Source organism: Sparus aurata, chromosome 11 (genome assembly GCF_900880675.1).
Source record: "Sparus aurata chromosome 11, fSpaAur1.1, whole genome shotgun sequence".
Taxonomy (NCBI): Eukaryota; Metazoa; Chordata; class Actinopteri; order Spariformes; family Sparidae; genus Sparus; species Sparus aurata.
In genome coordinates, this window is record NC_044197.1 from 13,322,581 (window position 1) to 13,345,722 (window position 23,142).

Consider the following 23,142-nt stretch of genomic DNA (forward strand, 5'->3'; position numbering starts at 1 on the left):
TAATAAGTCTGTTTCCATTGCACTCTGTTGTATTCTGCACTCATCAACACACCTACACCTTTGCCAAGAGAAAAAAAACAGCAAATTTCCACAGTGTTTCCACTGTTGTTTTTTTTAATGCACGTATTGAAATATGAATTTAACAAACAGGTGGGTGGAAATGCGTGTATTGGCACTTTCTGTCACTTTCAGTTCGGTCTCTCTTCCTTTTTTAATAAAAGCTTGCTCGGTGTTGTACACACTTGCTTTCTCAGATTTTCTTTCAGGACTTACATCGAGCTTACTGTAGCGTCTGAGCTGGTTGTGTAGTCTGGTTTTCTTTCTAGGATCTGGTCACAGGTCCAAAGGTCAGGTCGCCCTGGTCACACACTGGGTCACAATCACGAGTTGAGTGGCTTAGTGTGTAGTGTGTGTCCGCATGTGTGTTTATGTGTTGATAGGGCATACCCATCTCCCTGTAACAGCGGGAGAATATTTCTTGGAAGTCGTTTGAGTTAGCTCACCAGACGGATGCTTCGGGTGGCGGGACCTTTCACTCCGCATGGTTGTTTGTTTGTTCCAGGACTGCTTGGTCAGCCTGTTCTGTCTGTGCATGCGGACTTGTGTTATCTCTTGTTTAAGTTCAAAACTTTTTTTTATCACTCACAGAACACTCTATCTCATCTCTGTCTCAGCCCTGGCCTCCTCATCGATCCCTTGCCTCCGTGCAAAGAATTACCCAGCTGGCAGGTTTGCGGCGTGTTTGGATGTGAGGACACGCGACAACGACGGCCTATACATTGCTATGATGTTTAATAGCTCGGCTTAGAAATCCACTTTTGTATGAAGCAGTGCTAAAGGGAAACTGCGAAGGCTGCATAGGAAGACAGGGAGCAGAGTTTATCTTCTTTTCAGGGAAATGGTGTGAGTTCACTACAGGGCAGAATTTGGGGTCAGAGAAGTTGACTGGCTTGTGTTGTGACAGCCGTATGCCTTTATGGGAAAAACATTTTTCTTATTCCGCAATGTTTTCAGCAAAGAAGGAACGATAAACAACCATAGAATCTGTTTTTTGAATGAAGTTCAGCTGATATTACGGGCTATATTTATTTTGGCTCTTTAGCTTCAAAAAGGCAGTCGTGAAATGGAACAGGTGTCGTTGAGGCAGCTTTGGACAGTTTACCGTTTATGTAACAGTAGAGAATATCCTCATCTTCTCTCACCAAAAACCATTTCTGTCTCCTAAATCACAGCTGTGCAGTAAAACACAGGGGCTTTTCCCAATTGATGATCTGATATTCTCTGCCAGGCGGAGAGATTAGGCGCGTGTGATGGTGGGATGATGTGGGAGGGGAAGCCGTTTCGAAGCGGGACAATGCCCTCCCCCATCATCCAACCCTCGTCCCCTTCCATCCATCTATCCATCCATCCATCCATCCATCCATTCATCCATTGCTCCCTGCCTTCCTATTTGGCTCCGTCCCTCCCTCCGTCCCGTCCTCCTCAGCCTCCCACCTTCTTGACAGCTGGCCCGCTGAGCTGCAGATACTTACCCGGCGATAAGAGGATTTACTGACACAATTGATCAGACATCAACCTCATTTAGCAAAGAAATGAATGTTTAAGGGTGGCGGCTTTGCACTACCAGTGTGCGTGGAAGATCTGTCTGTTTTTTTTTTTTTTTTTGTCTGTCTTTTAAATAACTTTTGATGTGAAAGACGTGGAGTGTGTGTCAGTGGGGGGTTTTCGCGGCCGGTGCTCATGAGCTCATTTGGCAGTGAAGAGATTTCTTAATTACATGTCTGCTGCATCTAATGAGCTCCGCAGGCTGTCCGTCTGATTACTTTAAGGATGCGTTCTGCTCTCTGTCATATGGTCACGGCGCTGTCAGCAACAGATATGAGCATGAGAGCACGCACACATGCTACACACACACACACATGCAGACACAGATACAAAGCAGGTATTAAAGAGATCGATGCACACACTGGGGATCCGTCTTCATAGCGACTAATCTGAGGCTTGTGTTGTTGTTCAGGAGTAGATCTGCTGCTCCCTACTTCTACCCACTCCCCCCCCTCCAATGTACACTCCCAGTGCTGCTCTGCTCTCCAGACAGGAGATATTATTAGTTAGTGGGCTTATTGAATTACCACACAGTGGAGTGCTCCGTGCAGCCACTACCCAGTAATTAACAGTGAGGGATTAAGAGGGTTTGTGGTCCGTGATGTTTCTTTAAACCTGTTGATCATCAGATCAGTGTGATAGATCTGTGGCTTTGGCTGTTCTCTGCCACGAAATGTTACAACAAACTGTGGTTGGCCCACATGAATTATCATCTGAGGCTTACGGCAGCTGTTTGATGGCGATGGGGATGATGATGTCGGCGTTGTCTCTGAATACCTGCTTACATTGTGATATAATCGATGGTTTCACTTTGTGTTGAAAAGTTGTGGGGACACACGGGCTCAGAGGAGATCAGGCGATGTAATATCCAAGAGGAAAAAGGGAGAGGACATTAGAAGCTACTTAAGCAAGCTACGTGGTAATTTACTAGTCTTAATATGTCTACAAACCTTAGGCTAGACTAGTTACTGTAGCTTGCTATGTCATCAGCCCATCCAGTATATTACAATGTGATTTTAAACTGTATGCTGATCACATCTATCATCTGATGTACAAAAACAGTTGTCTTGCACATGTTGTAGGCTTCTGGTTAGCCTTAGTTTATTGTGTACTGCGTGTATAAATGCGTGTTCTGGGTTCAGATACACCAGAAACAAAAGCAGCCAGCTACAAATGGAGGTGCTGATGAAGAGCAAGGCGTACTCTTCAGAACACTGTTGATGTTTGTCTAGATCGTTATTTTTCTAAAACAAATAATGCTTTTAAAAAGTGATGGGGGACTAAGTTTAAATGACATAAGGATGTAAGAAATAGGGATTTAAGAGTCCTGTTTTAACCAAATGCGATTTTTATATGACAGTACTTTGAACATACGCATGAAAAATGTTCATATGAGGTTCATGATATATGCAGTTTAATAATCACAGTTCCTAGTTGGGCAATTATTTTCTTTTTCAGTTAATTAGTCTTTGACTAAGCTTTTAATGCTTAGTCTATGAAACACCAGAAAGTAGTGGACATCACAGTTTCTTCAGATTGGTTGTTTTTTTGGGCCAACGGTGCAAAACCTCAACAATCTCTCATTTACAATAATACAAAAGTAATATATGAGACACTGGAGACAGAGGATGGTTTGCAGTTTTGCTTTACAGTTGACTTAAATGATTAATTAATTATTCAAATCGTTGTTGATTAATTTTCTGTCATTCAACTTATCAGGTTATCGATTTGTCTTTTTTGGCACCAGCTCACAGTCTGTCCTCGCTGCAGTTTTGTCCAGTCCTGCATGTGTTGCATGTGTTTTTGTGAAGTACATTATTTTGTTCTTTCTTTCTTTCTTTCTTTCTTTCTATCTATCTATCTATCTATCTATCTATCTATCTATCTATCTATCTATCTATCTATCTATCTATCTATCTATCTATCTATCTATCTATCTATCTATTTATTATTACACTGTAGCTACAACTTCTAACTAATCCATTATCCCACAGTTCTGCCTTGAATCTTTGACTGGTCATATCACAATTAATCAAGTCAAACATATCAGAGGAAATTAGTTTAAGGCTTTTATTTCTGTTGAAGTGAATTGATCGTCAAAAGTGTAGGTTTCAGGTTATCGTCCATCCCTAATTCAGATCAAACTGTGTCGGGGCTTCTGTCTGAATGCTGTAATGATACCCTTTGTCTCACGTCCCCTCTGTGCACTTATTTCTGGGAATGATCAGTGTGACTGTGTGCCGCCGCAGATAGGAACTCTTTTGAACTTGGTTCAGGAGTTTGGCAACAGGCGACCTTTGATTTGCGGCGCCAGCGGTCAAAGGTGCCCTTCACTGCTCTGTCTGTTTGTTTGCTCTCAAATAGATGCTTGTGTCTCTGCGGCACTGTATCTGTTTCGACACTGTCTGACAGAGAGCGCTGGGACTAAACCTGTGTGAAATCTGTGAATTTTCTCATGAAGAGTGTCTGTTTATGATCGACCTCTGGGTGCCGACTGATGTCTCTCTGTGTTGTGCAACGTGTGAGAGGCCTGTACATTCCAGAGGCTTCTTTGTGTAGAGGTGATTTACATAGAATGGAGATGGAACAGCCGGTTGAGGCGGGTCATTCAAGGATAGGCCCCTTTGAGCTGCTCTGGGCCGATTTATGCTTCCTCTGCTGAACATGCTGGCCTCCTTAAGAAACACACACACAAACACACACTCTCTTCACAAAGCATGCTCAGCTCGCCGGCCATTCCCTGTTAGGCATCCCACCAGCTGACTGCCTGTGCGCTTTTGTGTTCCCCTGTGTCATCTTTGGTTTCATCTCAAACATGCAGGTTAGGTTTTAAACAGTTGTAATGCCATGTTGACTGAATGGGTTTCGAATAGGACCGCATCAGATTAGTGTTTCTGTAATTAATTGCTTTATTTGTCTGTTGTTTGCTGATTGGTGAAGCTAGAAAATGTCAGAAAAGCTTTTGTGACAAAAGTTTCCTTAACCCCAGGTCAGGTCATGAATCCAGAGATCGATTTATTGGCTATTTAGCTCAGCAATAGTGTCACATTAATGGTCAGTGAGTTACTAGGAGCATTAGATAAATGCATGTTTGGGACTGGAGCAGATTTGGCCCTCTGATCATGACCAAATCTGCACCACTTTTGAAGGTGTGCACTGTTGATTATATTTTGAATATATATTATTTTGAGCTCTGGTTGCAGATGTTAGCTTACCATGGTATTGGGCTGGGCAATTTAGCAATATGTTATTGTTGTGTCATAAGACTAGATTTTAGATTCCTTGATTCGATAGATTCCTTTATATCTTGACATGTTTTCGTAAGCAATGTCTTCTCCTGGTTTTGAACTCACTAGACTTCTCCTGAAACTTTACTACTACACTATACTACACTATACTACTCCTTTACCCAATTACTGACAATAAGCTTGGGCTGGAATGAAGAATTTGTGTCATCATCGATATGTCTGCTGATTATTTTCGCATGTGATTGATTTGAAAAATGCGCCTTTGAATTTCGGAGAGCCCAAAGTGACATCTGACAATTTTTGTCATTTAACTCGTGCTCCACAATCAACCGAAATATAACCAAAATCTCATTGTGGCCTAGTGCAACATCCAAGTCACAAGAAGCTGCATTTTTGTTTTTTGTTGATAAAGGTAAAATGTGTGACGGAACAGCGTTATAATAAATGAGAAGAGATGCTCTGGCCCACAAATCTTGTTCTCCAGACGTAAGAAAACATGTTTGTTGTGTACAGGCACCAACAAATGTCACATGATCATGATTTCAACATTTTGTTTTCAGCGAAAAATAAAGTGTGATGCAAAAATGATCATGCCCTCTAGTCTTGAGTCATATTGTAATTGCAATATTTGTCAAAATGGCCATATCTCGCAGCCCCAATTTCTATAAAGCAACCTTCATCTTGCTGGTGTTGAAATCCACAAGAGCACGCTGGCAGATTTTTGGCCGGAGTGACGATAGCCCTGTTACTTAATCTCCTACTCAGCACTTCTGGACTAGAATAGATCTTTACGAGCCCCCAAGGGAATTTGCCATGGACATAAAGAGAGGGGTCAGTGCACAAAATCAGACCCAGTACATGCTGTACAGTGCCCTTCCATTACATAAGCTCATTATTTGGACAAATGTGCACTCCCCCCCCCCCCCAAAAAAAACCGAAGTTTTGAAAACACTCCCACCATTGTAGAATTTTAAATCTCTGTGTGTTGCATCATAGGCATACAGTGTTTGAGAGTTTATTGCTTTTAAATTGTATTTTATGTCTTGTGTGTCCACTCAGCTCTCTGGGAGAGAGAGAGAGAGAGAGAGAGAGAGAGAGAGAGAGAGAGAGAGAGAGAGAGAGGCCCTGATACATATTTGCCTGCCAGTGATCGGTTGTGGAGGGCTGGAGAGAGAGTGGGCGGGTGAGAAAGGGGGTGGAGGCTATAGTCTCAGTGCTAAACAGGAAGTTGCACAACATCTGTTCCTTGGCATTCAGCGAGGGAGTGAATGGCCAGCTGTGTGTTAGAGTGTGTCTTCATGCAAAATGTCCTGCATCCAGGCGGCAGACAATGTGACATTCCTCTCTGTTTCCCAATTCTTTGAAATCTCAAAGCAACTGTCCTGCATCTTGCTCAAAGTTTCCATTTCTTTGACAAAGAGTTTATGCTTCTTATATCCAGCGGAGGAGAAACTAATGTGTGCCTAATCACAGCCAGAGGTTGAAGTATCAGAGCAACGTCTTTCCAAACGATTTCAAAGTATTTAGCGAGTCGTTATTCCCCTTAAGGAAACTCGACGTGCAGAAACACTATAGCTCGGAAGCAGACACATCTTTGTAAACATACAAGATGTTCCTCTGACAGATACCGCCCGTGGGCGAGTAGAACTTATGAATTTTCCGTGAATTTTATCTCACGGTGTTGGCATATAGCATTTTCCCTTAGATCAAATGAGGCCGTGTCGTGCTCATCTATATTTGTGTGCCGCATATAAAGAAAGAGTTTAAAAGCAAGCCACAACAGTCGCAAAAACAAGAAAGACAAGATTCAATATATGAGATTCAAGTAAAGAAATAAAGGCTAGCTGCAACACGAGAGTTATAAGAAGTCAAATGCAAATCTCACACAATACACTATCATAAAAAATCTCATAAGACAGATATGTTCAACCACGCCCATATATATATGTATTGAAATGTGTCACAGTACATTGAAACCTGGATGTCAAAACCGGAAAAACGAGTTGATCCTGAGAGCGCTCAGCACAGGACTACATCACTGCCTGCAACATACACTGACAAGTGTAATGGTAGGGTTTAATGCGTAGAGTAAAGCTGAGGTCAAGAATTGGTTGGGATTAGAGAACATTTCATATATATCAGGCATGTGAGGTGAGATTACTGGGGTCGCTGTAGAGGACGATAGGAACGATGGGAACTGAAGACTCATGTTTAACTCTCGAGGTTAGATGATCAAAGAAGCTCAGATTGTTTATCCTGAGCAACTTCTTGAATGAATGGATGATAAATAAGACATAACAAGCTCACTTATCTTGTGCTGTGAGTGGCAATAGTGAATGTTTGCTCATGTTTGCTGTTTCCTGTATTCTTTAGTAGAGAAGGATTCACAACCAGGGTCTGGAATTTGTGATTTTCGAGTTTTCTTCCTCGCCTGCCACTGAACATTTTTACCATCTACCCTTTTTTTATATCTGTAACTAAAATCAGTGTAGAAGGCTATAAGATTGCAACCGCTGACTCAACGGTACTGGAAAGTAGAAATATGTATTATATCATATCATCATGTCATTTGAGTCCCAGACTATTCTTAACTTTGGAATTGCTCTTCAGAAATCTGCCATGGTGGCAGTTGACCTGACCTTTTTACCTCGAGTGTGATGTGATCACCAGATTTACCGCACTGCAGGACGAAAGGTCAAATTGAAATTATTTAGAGTTTGCTAGCACAATTTCAGAAGTCAACGTGGAACAAACTGTGAAACACAAAAACAAAAAGGAGATGGCAGATGGGAACTTTCAGACGACAGTGTGTGTTTCCTCACCTGCAAAAACCCACGCTTCTTCCTGGAAAAAAATTTATTAATTAATAAAGTGAAACCAAAACAACACTTTTGGCGTATGTGTGCTGCCAAAAAACACACACACACAACAAAAGTGTTGTTTTGGTTTCACTTTATTAATTACAAGTAGGCGAGAATGCAGAGACAAAGAAATCCTGGAGAATCGCTAATCCTGTTTTTGATTTTGATCATTGAAATCAAACGCTCCTTTCCCCCACTGGGCACCTTGTTGAGCTTTGAGTGAACATAGGGGAGAGAAATTACTTTTGTTTACATCTTCTAAGAAACCAAAACATAGGTGCTTTTTCATTGTATGCGCATCGTGCTTCTGCCCACCTTCATACACACACAAACAGAAATATTACGTTTAACTAAGAATAGTGGCATCAGGCCCAGTATCGCACTGAGTGAGTGTGTGTTACGGTGGGGGGATGGTGCACTGACAGGCAAGCCGAGGCTTTTGAAATTTTTTCTGAGCGTTCAGATTAATGTTCATGTGGGTATGGTGGCACGTCACTCTTCATCACGCAGTTTTGTTCATTTGCTTGAGTCATTGACATTAGCCCAGAGAGGTGCTGCTTATTGCATCTGTCTGCATCAGAACAAGCCGTGACAGCCGGCAGCGTTTGTGTATATTCACTGTGTGAAAAAGAGCATGCTGGTCTTTACATGAACATACTGACGGTGTATGTATGGTATTTGTATTTTCAGTGATGACAAATGAATGCCCTCATAGCTACAGCACATGCATTAAATTACACACCACGCCCAGTTACCAGGATGACTGACAGCTTTTCTAAGTAGGTCATCTATGTAAATGCCAGCCTGTCAGTTCACATCAATGGATGCAAAGCAAAGTCAGCACCCTGTGACCAAAGTCAGGCGGGCTTCACTCTGTGAAGCCATATTTACACAACACTGACTGCATAAAGATATATAGCAGTGTCATTCAACAATATATCCTCAAATGCTCAGGCTTGTTTAACCCATTCATACAGTACCTAACATGGAAATTTGATATTTCAGGACATACAGCATACGTGCTCTTGCACTGAGATGATTATTTCTTGTCAGCTGCTGGGTTAGAGTAAGGGTTATTTATTTTGTGAAGTTGTGTACTTCCAATGATGTTAAAACACATAGAAAAACCCCAAGCATATTCAATGTAACGGTGTGTTGCATTTTTTCGACCATAGCTACTTCCCGAATCAGGAAGTAGGGGAATGAGGCTTAACTTAACCTAAATAAATCTGCAAGACGTTACCTCGTCTGTGAACATTGGTGCCTTGGTCATGTCAGATAGATTTAAAAAAAAAAAAAAATCTGACTTAACCATTTAGTGGTGTTTCATATGTGTTTATTTACATTAAACATACATTTTTATCCTGTCAAAACAGCCAAATTACTTTATTGCACACTTTCACTTGTTTCCAGACACAGCAGGCAACTGTTTTTAGTTAAGAAGTTCAGATAAACCCACTGTACCTAACAGCAGATAGCTAAAGCGAATAGCGACTAGCTAATGAAGATAGTGCAGCATTTAGCTGCTAAAGAGGTACATAGACCAAAACAGAATAAAAGGGAAAGTAAAGGTCGACAGGTTGCCTGCAAAGGAATGGTCATGTTGCTGCATTTCCAATGGATGTGCCGCAATAAGGTACTGCTGATAGCTTAAATGTTGCCATATGCCATTTCCAAGGGCATAATATGTATGTGTTGTCTTTGCTGCCTGTTCTGCTTGCTCTAATTGGCAAAAATGTTAATGATATTTTATCAGATCTAAGCAATGTGATTTCAGCAAAGCAATAGATAATTCATGAGGCCAAACTTTGAGGAGTAATTACACTGGGTAATAGTCTATTTCTCACCCCCCCCATCTTCCCTATGTGAACCATTCCAACTTGACTCTGGCAGTGACAGCAAAACCCAAAAGCTGTCAGCTTCACAAAGACAGAATTTGTTGTACCTGTGTACTAATCAACTGACTCGTTATAAATCTTTTTGTCTCCCAGACTCTACAGGGCCAATGAGCACGGTGCACACGCACCCACCCCACATGGGCGGCATGATGGGTCACCCGTCAGTCATCAGCAGCTCCAGGCCCTTACCGTCCCCCATGTCCACTTTGGGCTCGCCAATGAACGGCCTGGCCTCACCTTACCCCGTCATTACATCTTCCCTGGGCTCACCCTCTGTATCGCTGCCGTCCACACCCAACATGAACTTCGGACCACTCAACAGTCCACAGGTGAGAAAACGTGTGTGGGTGTTTTGATGGTCTTCAGATAGCTGTGATGGCTTAAATTTCTTCTTTTTCAGATGGAATTCAATACTTCAAAATAAATGCTTTAAGGTTTATGGGGCCCAGCGGACCCGGGTTCGACTCCCGGCCCGGGTCCCTTTGCTGCGTGTCACTCCCCCACTCTCTCCCCCTGTTTCCTGTCATATCTTCAGCTGTACTATCAATAAAGCCATAAAAGGCCCAAAAAATACTTTAGAAAAAAAAAAATGCTTTAAGGTTTATGTTCCAATTATTATGTTTGGTGCATTCGAGCTGCAGTGAAATGTGTTTCACCCTCTCGGTTCACCTGCAGACGTGACTTTTCAAGGCCTCAGTTAGTGAAGAGTTATCTCGAAAGACATTTGGAAACACCAAAATTCATGTTATTAGATTACAGACGTTTCATCGCTGCACTCCTCCTAAGCTCCAAACATCACCAACAGAGGTCCATACTCTTTCAAATAACTACCTTTGGTAAGGTCAGTCTGTGTTGAACTATCATGTTCTTTGGTCGATCATGTGCTTCTAGGTCTCGGAATCTCCGACAGCAGACGGGAGGTTGAAGGTTAGCCATATCCAATGTGTTTGGCTGGCATACCTTGGCTTTCCTCTCTCTCCCCTACCCTTCTACTGACCTTTAAACTTCTCGCCCTAAAAGGTCATGCTTGAGTTCTGTGTTACTGCTGTCATGCGAGGGGACTTAAGACGCAGGCCGACTATTAAGCCTTTCATGGATTACTAAGAGAAAGGAAAGGGGAGAATAAGAGCAGCCCCTGTTTTTTTTTCTGGATTTCTTGGCTCTTCGTAACCATTTCTAATCATTTATTTTTTACCACACTCTCTCTCCGGAGTTGTTCATGATCCACAGCTCATTTCGCTGCAAGGCTGTTTTAGATTGAATAAATAATAAACAGGAACGCACACATGACTCCCTTTTTCGCTGTCTGGCACAAACGACTACAGCAGAGACGGCTAATGGGGCTGCTTTCTTTAAGTGGTCTCTTGAATGAACTACAAACCCCACTAGGCTCAGTGCTTTGATGATCGGCAGCACGTATAGAGACACACAAAGCTTCAAAGGCTGGATCGAGGCCAGTGCTGCAGGGCACAGCGGACAATGATATATGTTGGTTTAATCACAGTATGGATCTGTGCCTTCAGGGACAGTCAGCGTTGATACGATTGTGCGGTGTGACCGTATTTTCACCGCTTGCCAGCATCTGATCACCCGACTGCCATCAAATCATTGTGTCATGTAACATCTCATACTATGTCGAAGGGTGAAATTAAGTTCATGAGCAGCACTGGGCCGACGGAAACATAAGCATGGTCAGTGGTACAGCTAGATGTCCATTCTGGTGATGTTTGTGTTTCTACTATCATCTTTCGCTTCTCATCTCTTTTAAAGGCCTGATCAGCATTTTCTGATTTAAATTACAGATATATTTACACATACATAATTCAGTAGTTTGACTCCAAGCGAAGAATACAGTATTTTGTTAACATAAATGTATTCTAATGTTGTGTTAAGTTGTAAACAAACCAGTAACGTTAACAACCGCAAGAGTCGCCTTTATATGGTTTGATGGCGTGTGGCTAGCACAGGAGCTTTGAACCATGATCGGCTGGGGCTAGCTGGTTTAGCATAAGCAGCTAATTTCAGTTAGACGTGATGAGTTCAAAGCTGTTATTTCTTCACATTCGGCTGATAATATTTGTGCATATTGATTCAGCTCAGTATCATGTAAGACCAAGACATATCAGAAGGTGGAAGCAGTGATTTTGTGGCATTTTTGCTCAGAAAATTACATAAATGATTCATCGATTATTAGAAAAAAGCCCCTGGTTAATTCTCTGGCAAACAACTATTTGATTAATTGAGAAATCCGCTTACTTTAGAGATGAATACTCTTCTACGAGTAGACGCATGTGTGGTCTGCAAAAAGGCCCAAGTGAACCTTACATGTATGAAAGCAGTGTGTTCTTCATACCATGTGTTGTATAAAGAATGTATGATGCATCAATAATCCATACACACTGCTCGTAGGCCTTTTCTACAGCAGTATGTTGTCTGACGAAAGCAGCATGTTTGTCTGAACAACTGTTTGAATGCACCACAAGACTTCTTTTTTTCAAACCAAACATGTGTAAAATTAATTATTTGTGCTGAGGAGGGAATGGCTGCTCACCAAGGACTTGCAGCGGGTACACGGAGGGCTGAATGCTCCTTTCGGTGCAATAGTCTGCCCGTGGGTATGTGGGAGACGGTGGTGGTGCTGTAGAGCGCCAGTGAGCTGGAGGACAACTGAAAGAAAAAACTCTTGTATACTCTCCTCTGCTTTAAGGTCACAGGCCTGAGCTCAGACTGCCATTAAGGGAGATTCAGAGAGTGCGTATTGTAAATAAGTGATAGGAAGAGCCTGAGGTGACTGTGGGAAAGATGTCCTATATGTCACGCTGCATCAAATATATAGGATGGGCGGGGGCATATGTAGGTCAACCCTGTTGTTTCCACTTGGATTGCAGATGTTTGCACATAAACAACTAAACAAACAAATGCACAGCACAAATATGTGTCCTGCAGGAGACGGTCAAAGGGTAAGAGCATGATAAGAGAGGGAGAGAGATGTGTGGAAGCCATGGGAAGCCGGACTTGTTGCTCCGACTCGAACGCGTCTCACTCCTCGTTCGGGAGTTTTCATGAGCTCTGCTAAGTGGGAGGGAGTGCGAGGTGATTTAACCTCAGTGGTTTGTTCACACCTTTACGTCTCATGGGCAGTGATGGAATGTACAGTATACTTAAGCACAAGCAGAGGTGGGAAGTGACAACCGCTTGTCTTGCCCGTACTTTTCTTCTCCTTACATTTTCATAACAGGCTTGTAGCTTGAGGTTTAATGCGTTTGAAGGGAAATTATTGGCAATTATGGATTATATATAACACTTAATGCGTATGCCAGTGTTGACCTCCTGGGAACGAGACTCCACAATCAGCTATCTTACTGGTGCATATCCAAACAGCTCGGACGGATCTGACTGATTCTACCTTCAACTGTGAAAGTCTTTGAATTGTATTGATATGCCGTGAGGTTCAGTCAGCTTTGTGCCTAAATGGCTGTTTTTAAAATGTCCTTAAGATGTTACACTTTTTACTTTTCTACTTTGAGTTTGTTTCATGGGTTAAGAAGTTAAATCAGTACTTCTACTGTTAACAGTAGTCTGTACTTGAGTAAAGGTTATGTATACGTATACTGTAATACTTTCCATTTTCCACTTTACTTTAGTTACTAATGACTTTGCAGATTGCATGCTGCATCAGAGGCACAATGGGGCATTTTTATTTATATACTTTTTTTTTCGCAATCTGATGAATCTGACTCTGATGATCAAAAATGGCTGAATATCAGATAAGATAATGAGCAAGGCCAAGTAAAATGATTTACTTTTGCTTTTACTTTTGATACAGAGGAACATTCATTGTTGCTACAAGTAAATTCAGATACTTAATGACTCAATTGCTTATCGTATGAGTTGCTTTCACTTTTACCAAAGATGTCTTAGCTCAAGGAAGACTTATTGGTAGATTTTAACTCACTTCTCATGTGGCCCCTTGAGGTTACATATGGAGCCATCTTTTAAGATGCTGATGAAAATTAACATCTAGACTGGTGAAGCAAACTGTGTCTCAGTGTCTTCACAACAAGGTTCAAAAGGTCAATACTCTCAGATATTGGAAGACCCCACACATGAGTGCCCTCTGCTGCTCTTGTCGGAGAACTGCACCCTCTGCACACGTGACCCCTCTCACACGTCAACAGACATTAAAAAACCTGTATGACAAGCCTCAGACAGAAGCCTCAGCTCCACCCACTCACTGAGCATGTGATCACTTCACACTAAATGAGAGACCCGTCATGAGACACTTTCACAATAAAGCGTGTGGGCGGGGAGAGAGAAAATAACTGTGGAAGTGGACTGCAAAATGAGAAAATAGAGGAAGGAGAGTGGGAGAGTGTCATGAGACAGCCCGACACTTCACTCTTACTTCCCCTCTGCTTCCTCCTCCAATCTGCCAGAAAGCAGACGCTCAGTTGTGGCCACCTCAGCTTCAACTCTCTTGTCTCTGTTCTCTGTTCTGTCTTCCTGTTGTCCTCAGATGAATTCGATGAACAGTGTTAGCAGCTCAGAGGACATCAAGCCTCCGCCGGGCCTGCAGAGCCTGGGGAACATCAACTACCAGTGTACGAGCCCCGGGGGAATGTCAAAGCACATCTGCTCCATATGCGGGGACCGCTCCTCAGGTAATACTAGAGGGTTGAGGAGGGTGGGGGTGGGGGCATGGGAAAACAAAGTAACACTCCCACTCACCACAATCATCACCAGCCAGATGACTGTAGGAAACTGATTTCAAGGTTACTTGACGGGTTCATTAGTGCACATGTTGATTTGATCTTTGCCAACTCACTGCTGTAGAAATGTCTTGTAAAACTACTGTCTGAAGTTAGAAAAGAGGATGAAGGAAAACTTCAGTTGAGTTTTTGCTCAGCTCGATTCTAGAGCTGTAAAAACTAAAGACTAAATAAAAAATCACCAAGAATAAGAGATCTGGAGATGATTTGGAGAAAATCCTTCATGCCTAAATATCCATCAGGATACACTGCTCTATCAGTCAGCTTTTGCTCATTCACACAAGATAACTGCCAGTAAAAGTAACTCATTACGTCACACCATTACTGAGAAAAGTGACTTTTGAGTTACCAAAACTAAAAAAAAAACCCTGCGGATGTTGGTTATATTGTCCTGAGGTTGTGTGGCTTCCTTTAGGTCTACCCTAGATTCATCAAAATGCATTTGCTACAGCCCGTCTGTAACTCTGCAGACTAATAACAAGAATGACAGTAGCAGTTTTTTTTTTAATTCATGTTTAATTACAGGTAAATATCAATAAAGAGGGTTCCATGGCTCATTGCTTTTTTTGTTGTCATCCTTTTTCCAATTCAACTGCAGTGATGTCAGTAGAATTATTTGAAGTGCTTAAAGTAGACAGAAACCAAAGATGCCTGACAGGTGGCTCATGTGCAGCCCAACGATGTGACAGAGTACCCGGGTGAAGGCACTGCTGCCTCTATGAAAACAGTAAAACAGGTCATAGGGAAATACAGTAAAATGTTACAGTAACGGACTGCTCATTTGAAAACATAACTGAACTGCAAAACTAACGCATACAACAAAAAAGTAATCTGAGTACTCTTTTGGAAAGCATAAGCCATCTGGTCATACCGAGAGTCAGAACAAGAGTCACCCTCTTTTGTTCTGACTCGAGGTATGCTGCAAATTTCCTGATGATCTTAAGCCCAGTGAAAGCCACACGCAGATCTAAATTTAAAACCCGCTGTGCCTCCACTGCATTTTTTATTTCTCCTGTTGCATTTGGGGCAACTTAAAAAAAAACGTTGCAATTTATTTATTTTTATATTCTTTATTCTTACACACGCAACACGACACGGAGGAGCTCAAGAAGCACATCGTAACACCGTATGCATCCCAACGAAACGTATCAAAATATCTGCAGGCAGCCCAAAGAGAAATAAGGAAATAAGATGCTTGCAAAAACAAAGACAACAACAACAACAACACAATAATCTGTTTGTAGAAGGATTAATAATAATCGATATATGGGTCATTATTGTAAGTCAAGGCTGAACAGGACAAGGGCTTGGGGAGAATTTTATGTATTTTCCTGTCACTTATCTCTTTTACCTAACCTATTTTTAAAAATCTAATTTCATCCCACCCTTACTTATTTAATTATGGTCTTAATTGTTGAAGTTTAGAGATAGAGGGACATTACTGGCTCAAAGCAGTACTGACCTTGTGGACTCTGTTTCGACAGGGAAGCACTACGGCGTGTACAGCTGCGAGGGATGCAAAGGCTTCTTCAAGAGGACCGTCCGCAAAGATCTCACCTACACGTGTCGAGACAGCAAGGAGTGCCTGATCGACAAGCGCCAGCGAAACCGCTGCCAATACTGTCGCTACCAGAAGTGCCTGGCCATGGGCATGAAGAGAGAAGGTGTGTGTGAGTGTGCTTAAGCTATGGGCTTACATTCTTTAACATATCATTACATATGAATGTTGTCGGGGATAGGCATTGTTCATGGCTGCAGAAAATGTATTTTAGATCAAGATCTCTGCACGATGCGATGCAGTGATCACATCCTGATGTTTCTGTTTAATGTAATGATACAGTCGTAAATAAAGGAGTTTTTAAGAATGGGAAAGTATTTAGTTTTGGGGTACATTTTTTTATTTTGATAAAACTTTGCCTAGTTGCAGCATCTTTATTGTGAGTCTTTGTTTCTTTTCTTTGTTTTGTTTGGTAGTATATTCTATGGTTTGGGGTACTGTTTTTTTGTTGTCGTTGTATCTAATCCAGTACAATTAGTATGGGGTTCTTGACCTGAAGTGTATTTTTTTTTTGTGTGTGTGTGTGTGTGTGGTTGTGTGTGTGTGTGTGCGCACGCGCGCAGCGGTGCAGGAAGAGAGGCAGCGTGGGAAGGAGCGTGGGGAGAGCGAGGTGGAGTCTACCAGCAGCTTCAACGAGGAAATGCCTGTGGACAAGATCCTGGATGCTGAGCTGGCCGTGGAGCCCAAAACAGAGACGTACAGTGACGGCAGCCCCAGCAACTCAGTAAGAATCACAGAGACTCAGCGTAAATTGGCCGAACCCATAAACTATCAGTCACTGTTTTATTTATCATGAGGCTGAGGTGGCAGATAACAGATAGGGTGGGGGGAGAACCACTGTATGCTGAAAATGTGCTGCTTTATCATGCTGGCCTAATGGTCAGAAGATACGCACCCAGCTGAGTGAAGAAAGTCTCTGCTAAGAGGCTAAATGATGGAACATGGTCAGACCAAGTTAAATTAAAGCCAGGATGATCTAGATGAAAATGTGTTTGTTGCTTGAAAACACAAACTGAGCAGATTTGGGGAGCTCTGAAGCTCTAAAGTAGCTCTTAAATCTAGTATTTCTTTTATTGCAGTGTTTGACTCGAAAAAGCGTGTAAACCCTCCCTAATCCGAAACTAACACTTGTTCCGAGAAGTGAAGAAGACACCCAGAAAACTAATGTCTCTTTCAAGAAATCACGACCTGCTTACTCAAGACAATCCACAGACTCTGTTGGGAGCAGTTTTCATGTAGGAACTATTTTCACACTATTGGCTTTATTGTTGATATAGTTTACAAAATGAACAAGTGCACACAGAACAAAAAACAACCATAGCAAAAAGAAACAATAACAAGGAAACAACAACGAGGAAGACAAAATGGTCAGAGGTGTGCAGAAAATACCGACAATTTAACACATTATGGCGAGTGTTCCAGAGGGAATGATTATAGAGATAAGGCAGAGTATATGTGAATTAAGTGTGCTGAAGTATGTTTGGACATTTGCAAGAGTGGCAGTGACATGTATTAGTATGTGCGGTCGGGAGTGCGACCAGCTTAGTTTGCTAAATATATTAGCCTCTCATCAAGTCACCAAGTAATGTTTACGTCCTACCCTGAAACGAGCACAGGCCTTTTGTCCACGAGTCGATGCACGTTTCCTCCTGCGCGATGATACTGTTGGTGGATGCGGTCTCTGTAGAAAGAAAATAGATCCGACATACTGTAAAACTGCTCACAAAACGGTCTGTGGATCATCTCCGGTCAGTGAGACATGATTTCTGGGAAGACAGAAAGTTTTTCAAATGTTACTGTTCGACTGTTTGAGCGCCACAAACTTAGTGCCATGATCTTTGAGAAAAGGCACATATCTCTATGGCTGATATAGCTGTTTACACCAAATGATTTCCATTTTTAGGTGAACTGCCCCTTTAAGCTCTCACTGACGGAAGTTTTCGGCACGATTATTAACTTGTGTTTGGTGTCCTTGTTCCACTCCAGACCAACGACCCTGTCACTAATATCTGCCAAGCAGCAGACAAGCAGCTCTTCACCTTGGTGGAGTGGGCCAAAAGGATCCCGCACTTCTCTGAACTCCCCCTCGATGACCAGGTCATCTTACTACGAGCAGGTACACACACACATGCACGCACGCACACACTCACGCACGCACACACACATGCACGCACGCACGCAAACGCACACACACACACGTTTCCTTGCCACAGTAAACAGACCTTTGTACAACCCATTGTCCTCATGGTGGTGTAGTATTTCCTTCAGGGCAGTAATTCATCCCCAGGCAGGCAGTCTATTTAAAGTCTTTTACATTTGCTCAACACATTTTTGCCATCTAGTTTAATGGAGCAGTGAAACCAAATATAACTGGACTATTTGCCGAGTCCCAACAGTGCCGGTTTTGCCGCCGCACCAGCACTGACCTCTTCTGGTAAGAGACTCCAGACACAGGCCTGAATGAGGATGATAGGAAGCCACAGACCAGACCCCAGAAGAATCTTTCTAGATTCTACACGAAACAAATCACACAAATGATGTCATATATCATTTACACAAACTCAAGAAGAGCTTCAAGGAAGGGACGGAAGGATAGAGAGGTCACAGCTGTTTGTTTTTTCTGCATCCAGGCTGGAACGAGCTCCTTATCGCTTCATTCTCGCATCGCTCTGTCACGGTTAAAGATGGCATCCTGCTGGCGACGGGCCTCCACGTCCACAGAAGCAGCGCCCACAGTGCTGGAGTGGGCTCCATCTTTGATAGGTAGGTAGCATTTAAAGACAAGGCAATAGTTATTCTACTGTATTCTGTAAGATCTGACAAAATGACTCAACTTTAAAAAATCAGTTACCTCCGAATTACCAAGGAAAGTAGACTTATAATTTTTTTTTTATGTCCATTTTAAAAATGTACAGTGTAGGAATAGATTGATTCTCAAACAGGGCAATTATCAGATCTGATATTCAGCATTTTTCAGATCATCAGATTGAGTTGTTTTTTTTTTTTTGTTTTTTTTGCTGATTGCCAAATAAATTAATTAATGTCACAATGTGCTGCTTCAGCTCTGATGCAGCCGCCCCTGTGCGTAGCCGCAACTTAATGTCCCGCCCACAACTCTGTCTGATTCGCTCCAGATCAACTAAATGTAGAAAAATACGATATCTGCCTCCAAAATGTAGAAGACTGGAAGTTTAAAGAAAAACAGGAAATGGAAACGCTCATGTGAAGTACAAGTCACTGGTTATTCTAAAATTTGATAACAAGATTTTCACTTTTAGCTGTGAATATTTATTGGTACTAAACATTTGTTAACATTTTCCATGATTACCAATAATAGATAATGTGATTCGGCCTTGAAAAAACACCACATCAGTCAAACCAAGATATATTGAATGAGAAGCCTGGGTTGCCTGAGTGGCCTGAGTTGGCAATCATTCATGTTGTTGTTTGTTGTTTGAGGGGTCAAAACTTTTGCCAAATTCCTTTATAGGCCACTGTTACATTCATATTTACAATGTTGCAGTGTCACTTGAGCCGACTCTTACAAAATGTCTGATAAAAAAACCGGGGCAAAGTATATACTTTGGCTTTTTGGTTTATTTGCTTTGATTGTTAAACACAATCTAATGTTATTCATGTGATCTCCTGCAGAGTTCTTACAGAGTTGGTATCCAAAATGAAAGACATGCAGATGGACAAGACGGAGCTCGGCTGCCTGCGAGCCATCGTTCTCTTCAACCCGGGTTGGTTCAGTCTCCTTCTCCTCAGTGAAGACGCTGTGGTTGTGAGATGCTGTGGATTTAATGTTTCATCGGTGTAACCTTTAGCCTGACTGTGAGCATGTGTTTTGTTTCAGATGCAAAAGGTCTCTCAAACCCACCAGAGGTTGAGGGCCTGAGGGAAAAAGTTTACGCCTCATTGGAGTCGTACACGAAACAGAAATACCCAGACCAGCCTGGCAGGTAGCGGATGCATTACATTACAGCCTCAATCAATATTGAACACTATTGTTTAATTGCGGCTTTATGGTTGCACATAGCAATTCAGCGAGCTGATTACCTTACACAGCTGTTATGTAACTTAGCGCTGATTTAAAAGGATACAGGCCGGTGGTGTTCTCGCTTATAGAAAGTGGTTGCAATTGATTTTTTTTTGTTACTGTTGGAAGCTAAAGAAGATAAACAGGTGAAGTGAAATAAGAGCCGTCACTATCAGTTTACCTCAGCAGTGGACACATACATTTTTTATTGACAGCACAACAACAATAACAACAACAATTAATAGCATAATTTGCATGATGTGTAGGTTGCTTTTGGTAAACACACCATCAAAGTGTTAGAAACAGAGAACAGCAGTGGTTGAGCAAGCTAGAGATGAATGAAGAGAGGGAGCAGCTTCAGCAAAAAAACAAATCAGTAAATAAACAAATCAAATGTTATTTCTGATTGTTTCATGGTGTTTGTTTCTGTGAATATAACTTCTGTGCAGGCTTCAGCCTGTGCCCTTGTTGCCTCTCTGCTCTGTGTGTGTGTAATTCAGACCCACCCTCAGTCAAACAGACCTGTTGCTCTTTATACATCCATAACAGATCTGAGAGCAGAGGAGAGACGGACATGAAGTTGAAACCTTGTCGATATGTTTATAAATTCCCAACCTGTTATTGGGTGGGAGCTATACACCACTGCTCAAAGCTTGTCCCAAATATATATAATAATATATATAATATACTAAAAAATCAATCCAAGTCTCTGCACATGCAAACACCAGATTGCTTTTGTATGAGTCTTTATATATTTTCTTAGGAGAAATCCTACATAATATGCCAGACATCACCCTACTGGTAGAATTATTGTAACTTAGAAATGCCGCATAAAAAGTCATATTCTTGGGTTCAGATTTTTTCTGAGACATGAAAGCAGAGCATCAGTAAATAACTATTAAATATAAGTAAAAAGTAGTAATACTGATTACAGAAGGATTACTGCACATGCACTCAAATGTATGCATGATGTTAAAGCTGTGGTGGCACCAGGTCTCCATAAATACACTGATTGATAATGAAATAATGAGTAGCGCATCACATTTTACATGTTTTTGCGTGGTTGCACTTTCGTGTCTGCAGGTTTGCCAAGCTGCTGCTCCGCCTGCCCGCCCTGCGCTCCATCGGCCTCAAGTGTCTGGAGCATCTGTTCTTCTTCAAGCTGATCGGGGACACGCCTATCGACACCTTCCTGATGGAGATGCTGGAGGCTCCGCATCAGATCACATGACACCAGTCCCCCCCTTCCCCCTGTATATACTCCCACATTGTCAGTGATATGAACACGGATTAAAAAAAAAAAAGACTTGATTCAAATTGTAAAACAGCATATTTTGTACCTAGCAAAGCATTGTAATTAAAAGTGAATAAAAAAAGTATTTTGAGGTTGTGGGGGGGTGGCGTCACAGGACAGAAGGGTGGAGTAAAACTGTCAAAAATGAATTTTAATAGAATTGCTAACAGATTACTTTTGTAAATAGATAATTTCAGGTGTCCGTTTTAAAAGCAACCCAATGCAATTTGAAAAAGAAGAATCATATTTTATTCAAAGAGGAATTGTATAAAAACAGAAACCATCCTAGCATTTCTTAAAAAAAACAAAACATTTGAGAATTCTTACAGAATAAAGTTATTTAAAAATTTATCTGAAACGTCTTGTTTGTGTTGATTCATTCTAACATGTTCTAAAACTGCATCCTAGTTAGAGCCGGGGATTCAGAAACAAATACAAATGTTGTTTAATTTAGATATTTTGATGCCTTTAAAATCCTGATGATTGTTTTTTTTTTTTTTTTTTTTTGATTTCTGATAAGATGAAACAAGAATTTTATCAGGCTGTATGACTCTTAAACAAGAGGGAATAGAATTTAAGGGTTTAACTCTTTTAGGCCAGAATGTCTTATAGCTTAATCAGTTGTGGAGAAAATGTTTGATACATTATGAACTCACAAATGTAAAAAGACTAATAACTATATTATTAACAAACTATATTATTTTAATAGAATCTCACCGTTTAAGAATGTGTAGCACCAGCTAATTTTTTCTTCACATTTGACTGATCTGCTTCAATTTCACTTTACTGTTTCATAGGCAAAACCAGCCGATTAATATTCCCTTTGTTGAGTAAAGAGAAAAATAATAACTTCAGGCCTCAGGCCTCCCCTGGATGAAGGAACTGTTGCCCTTTCTTTACATTTCCAGCTCTTGGCCACCAGATGGCGTCTTCTGAGTGTAAACAGGAAAACACAGATCGGCTTCATCTGATGTTTGACATCCATGTGTCTGTGCAGATTCCTGTATCCTCCTCTTCATGGTGCCAGTAACTCCTCACAACAAATTATGGCATATATTCAATCAGTATCGAACACATGTACTCTATATGTTGGCTGATGATAACATGTGCATGCAATACAATGCAAAGAAATACCCATAAGATATATTAGCTATAGAAAAATTGTTGAAAAAAATGTGAGGTAATGATGCATGATTTTACAGATATTTAAAAAAAAAAAGAAAAAAAAGAAAGCAAAACTCAAATATTAAAGGATAAATTCACCCAAAAATGAATGGAAGGTCGGGTGAAGTTTTGTACTCAAAACATTTCTGGAGCTTCACAGAAAAAAACGGCGTTGCAACATTCTCTTAAACAACTTCAGTAGATGGAGACCTGTTTGAAAAAAGCAAAAACTGAAACAAGATAAATAGAATGGCTCCACATTGCTGGTCCAGGTCACTGGAAGCCAAATTGATTTGAAAAGATTTGATTTAGACAAATCTTCATTCTTTGCGGTAGATGCTCTTTTTTTTTTTTCTCTCTCTCTTGTGTTTTTGAGTTTTGAAACAAGTCCCCATCTACTTCAGCTGTTTAGGAGAATGCTTTAACAATGTTCTGCTGTGTAGCTCCAGAAATGTCTTCCGTAAAATGTCCGTCTAACTTTTCATCAGCACGGAGGTGAGTAGCTAATGGCAGAATTTTCACTTTCAGGCAAACTTAAAAAGAAAGTTAAAAAAAACCAAAAAACTTTAATGTGCAACTTTAACCCAAATGAGTTGACTTCACTAGAAAACTGCGTGGAAACCTATTGCCTTTAACCACTTCAGATTTTCTACACGGTGAAACTAAACAGGTCCAGTTGTACAAACTCAGACACATGATTAAATGT

The 23,142-nt window shown here is 41.3% G+C and overlaps 1 protein-coding gene across 4 annotated transcripts in view; it reads left to right on the forward strand.

Annotated features, from left to right (window-relative positions):
- rxrgb (retinoid X receptor, gamma b) overlaps positions 1-21,371 on the forward strand; it is a 32,204-nt gene extending 10,833 nt beyond the window's left edge. For 2 of the 4 annotated variants that reach the window (XM_030434279.1, XM_030434277.1), the window contains 9 exons: positions 9,706-9,941; positions 14,129-14,273; positions 15,866-16,051; positions 16,503-16,663; positions 17,926-18,055; positions 18,570-18,702; positions 19,591-19,682; positions 19,796-19,901; positions 21,062-21,371. In XM_030434279.1, coding sequence (XP_030290139.1) covers positions 9,706-9,941; positions 14,129-14,273; positions 15,866-16,051; positions 16,503-16,663; positions 17,926-18,055; positions 18,570-18,702; positions 19,591-19,682; positions 19,796-19,901; positions 21,062-21,209 — 1,337 coding nt within the window. In that variant the 3' untranslated portion in view covers positions 21,210-21,371. The remainder of the gene's footprint in view (positions 1-9,705; positions 9,942-14,128; positions 14,274-15,865; positions 16,052-16,502; positions 16,664-17,925; positions 18,056-18,569; positions 18,703-19,590; positions 19,683-19,795; positions 19,902-21,061) is intronic. The other 2 variants (XM_030434280.1, XM_030434278.1) reach the window with 1 other exon arrangement.
- The last annotated feature ends 1,771 nt before the right edge of the window (positions 21,372-23,142 follow it).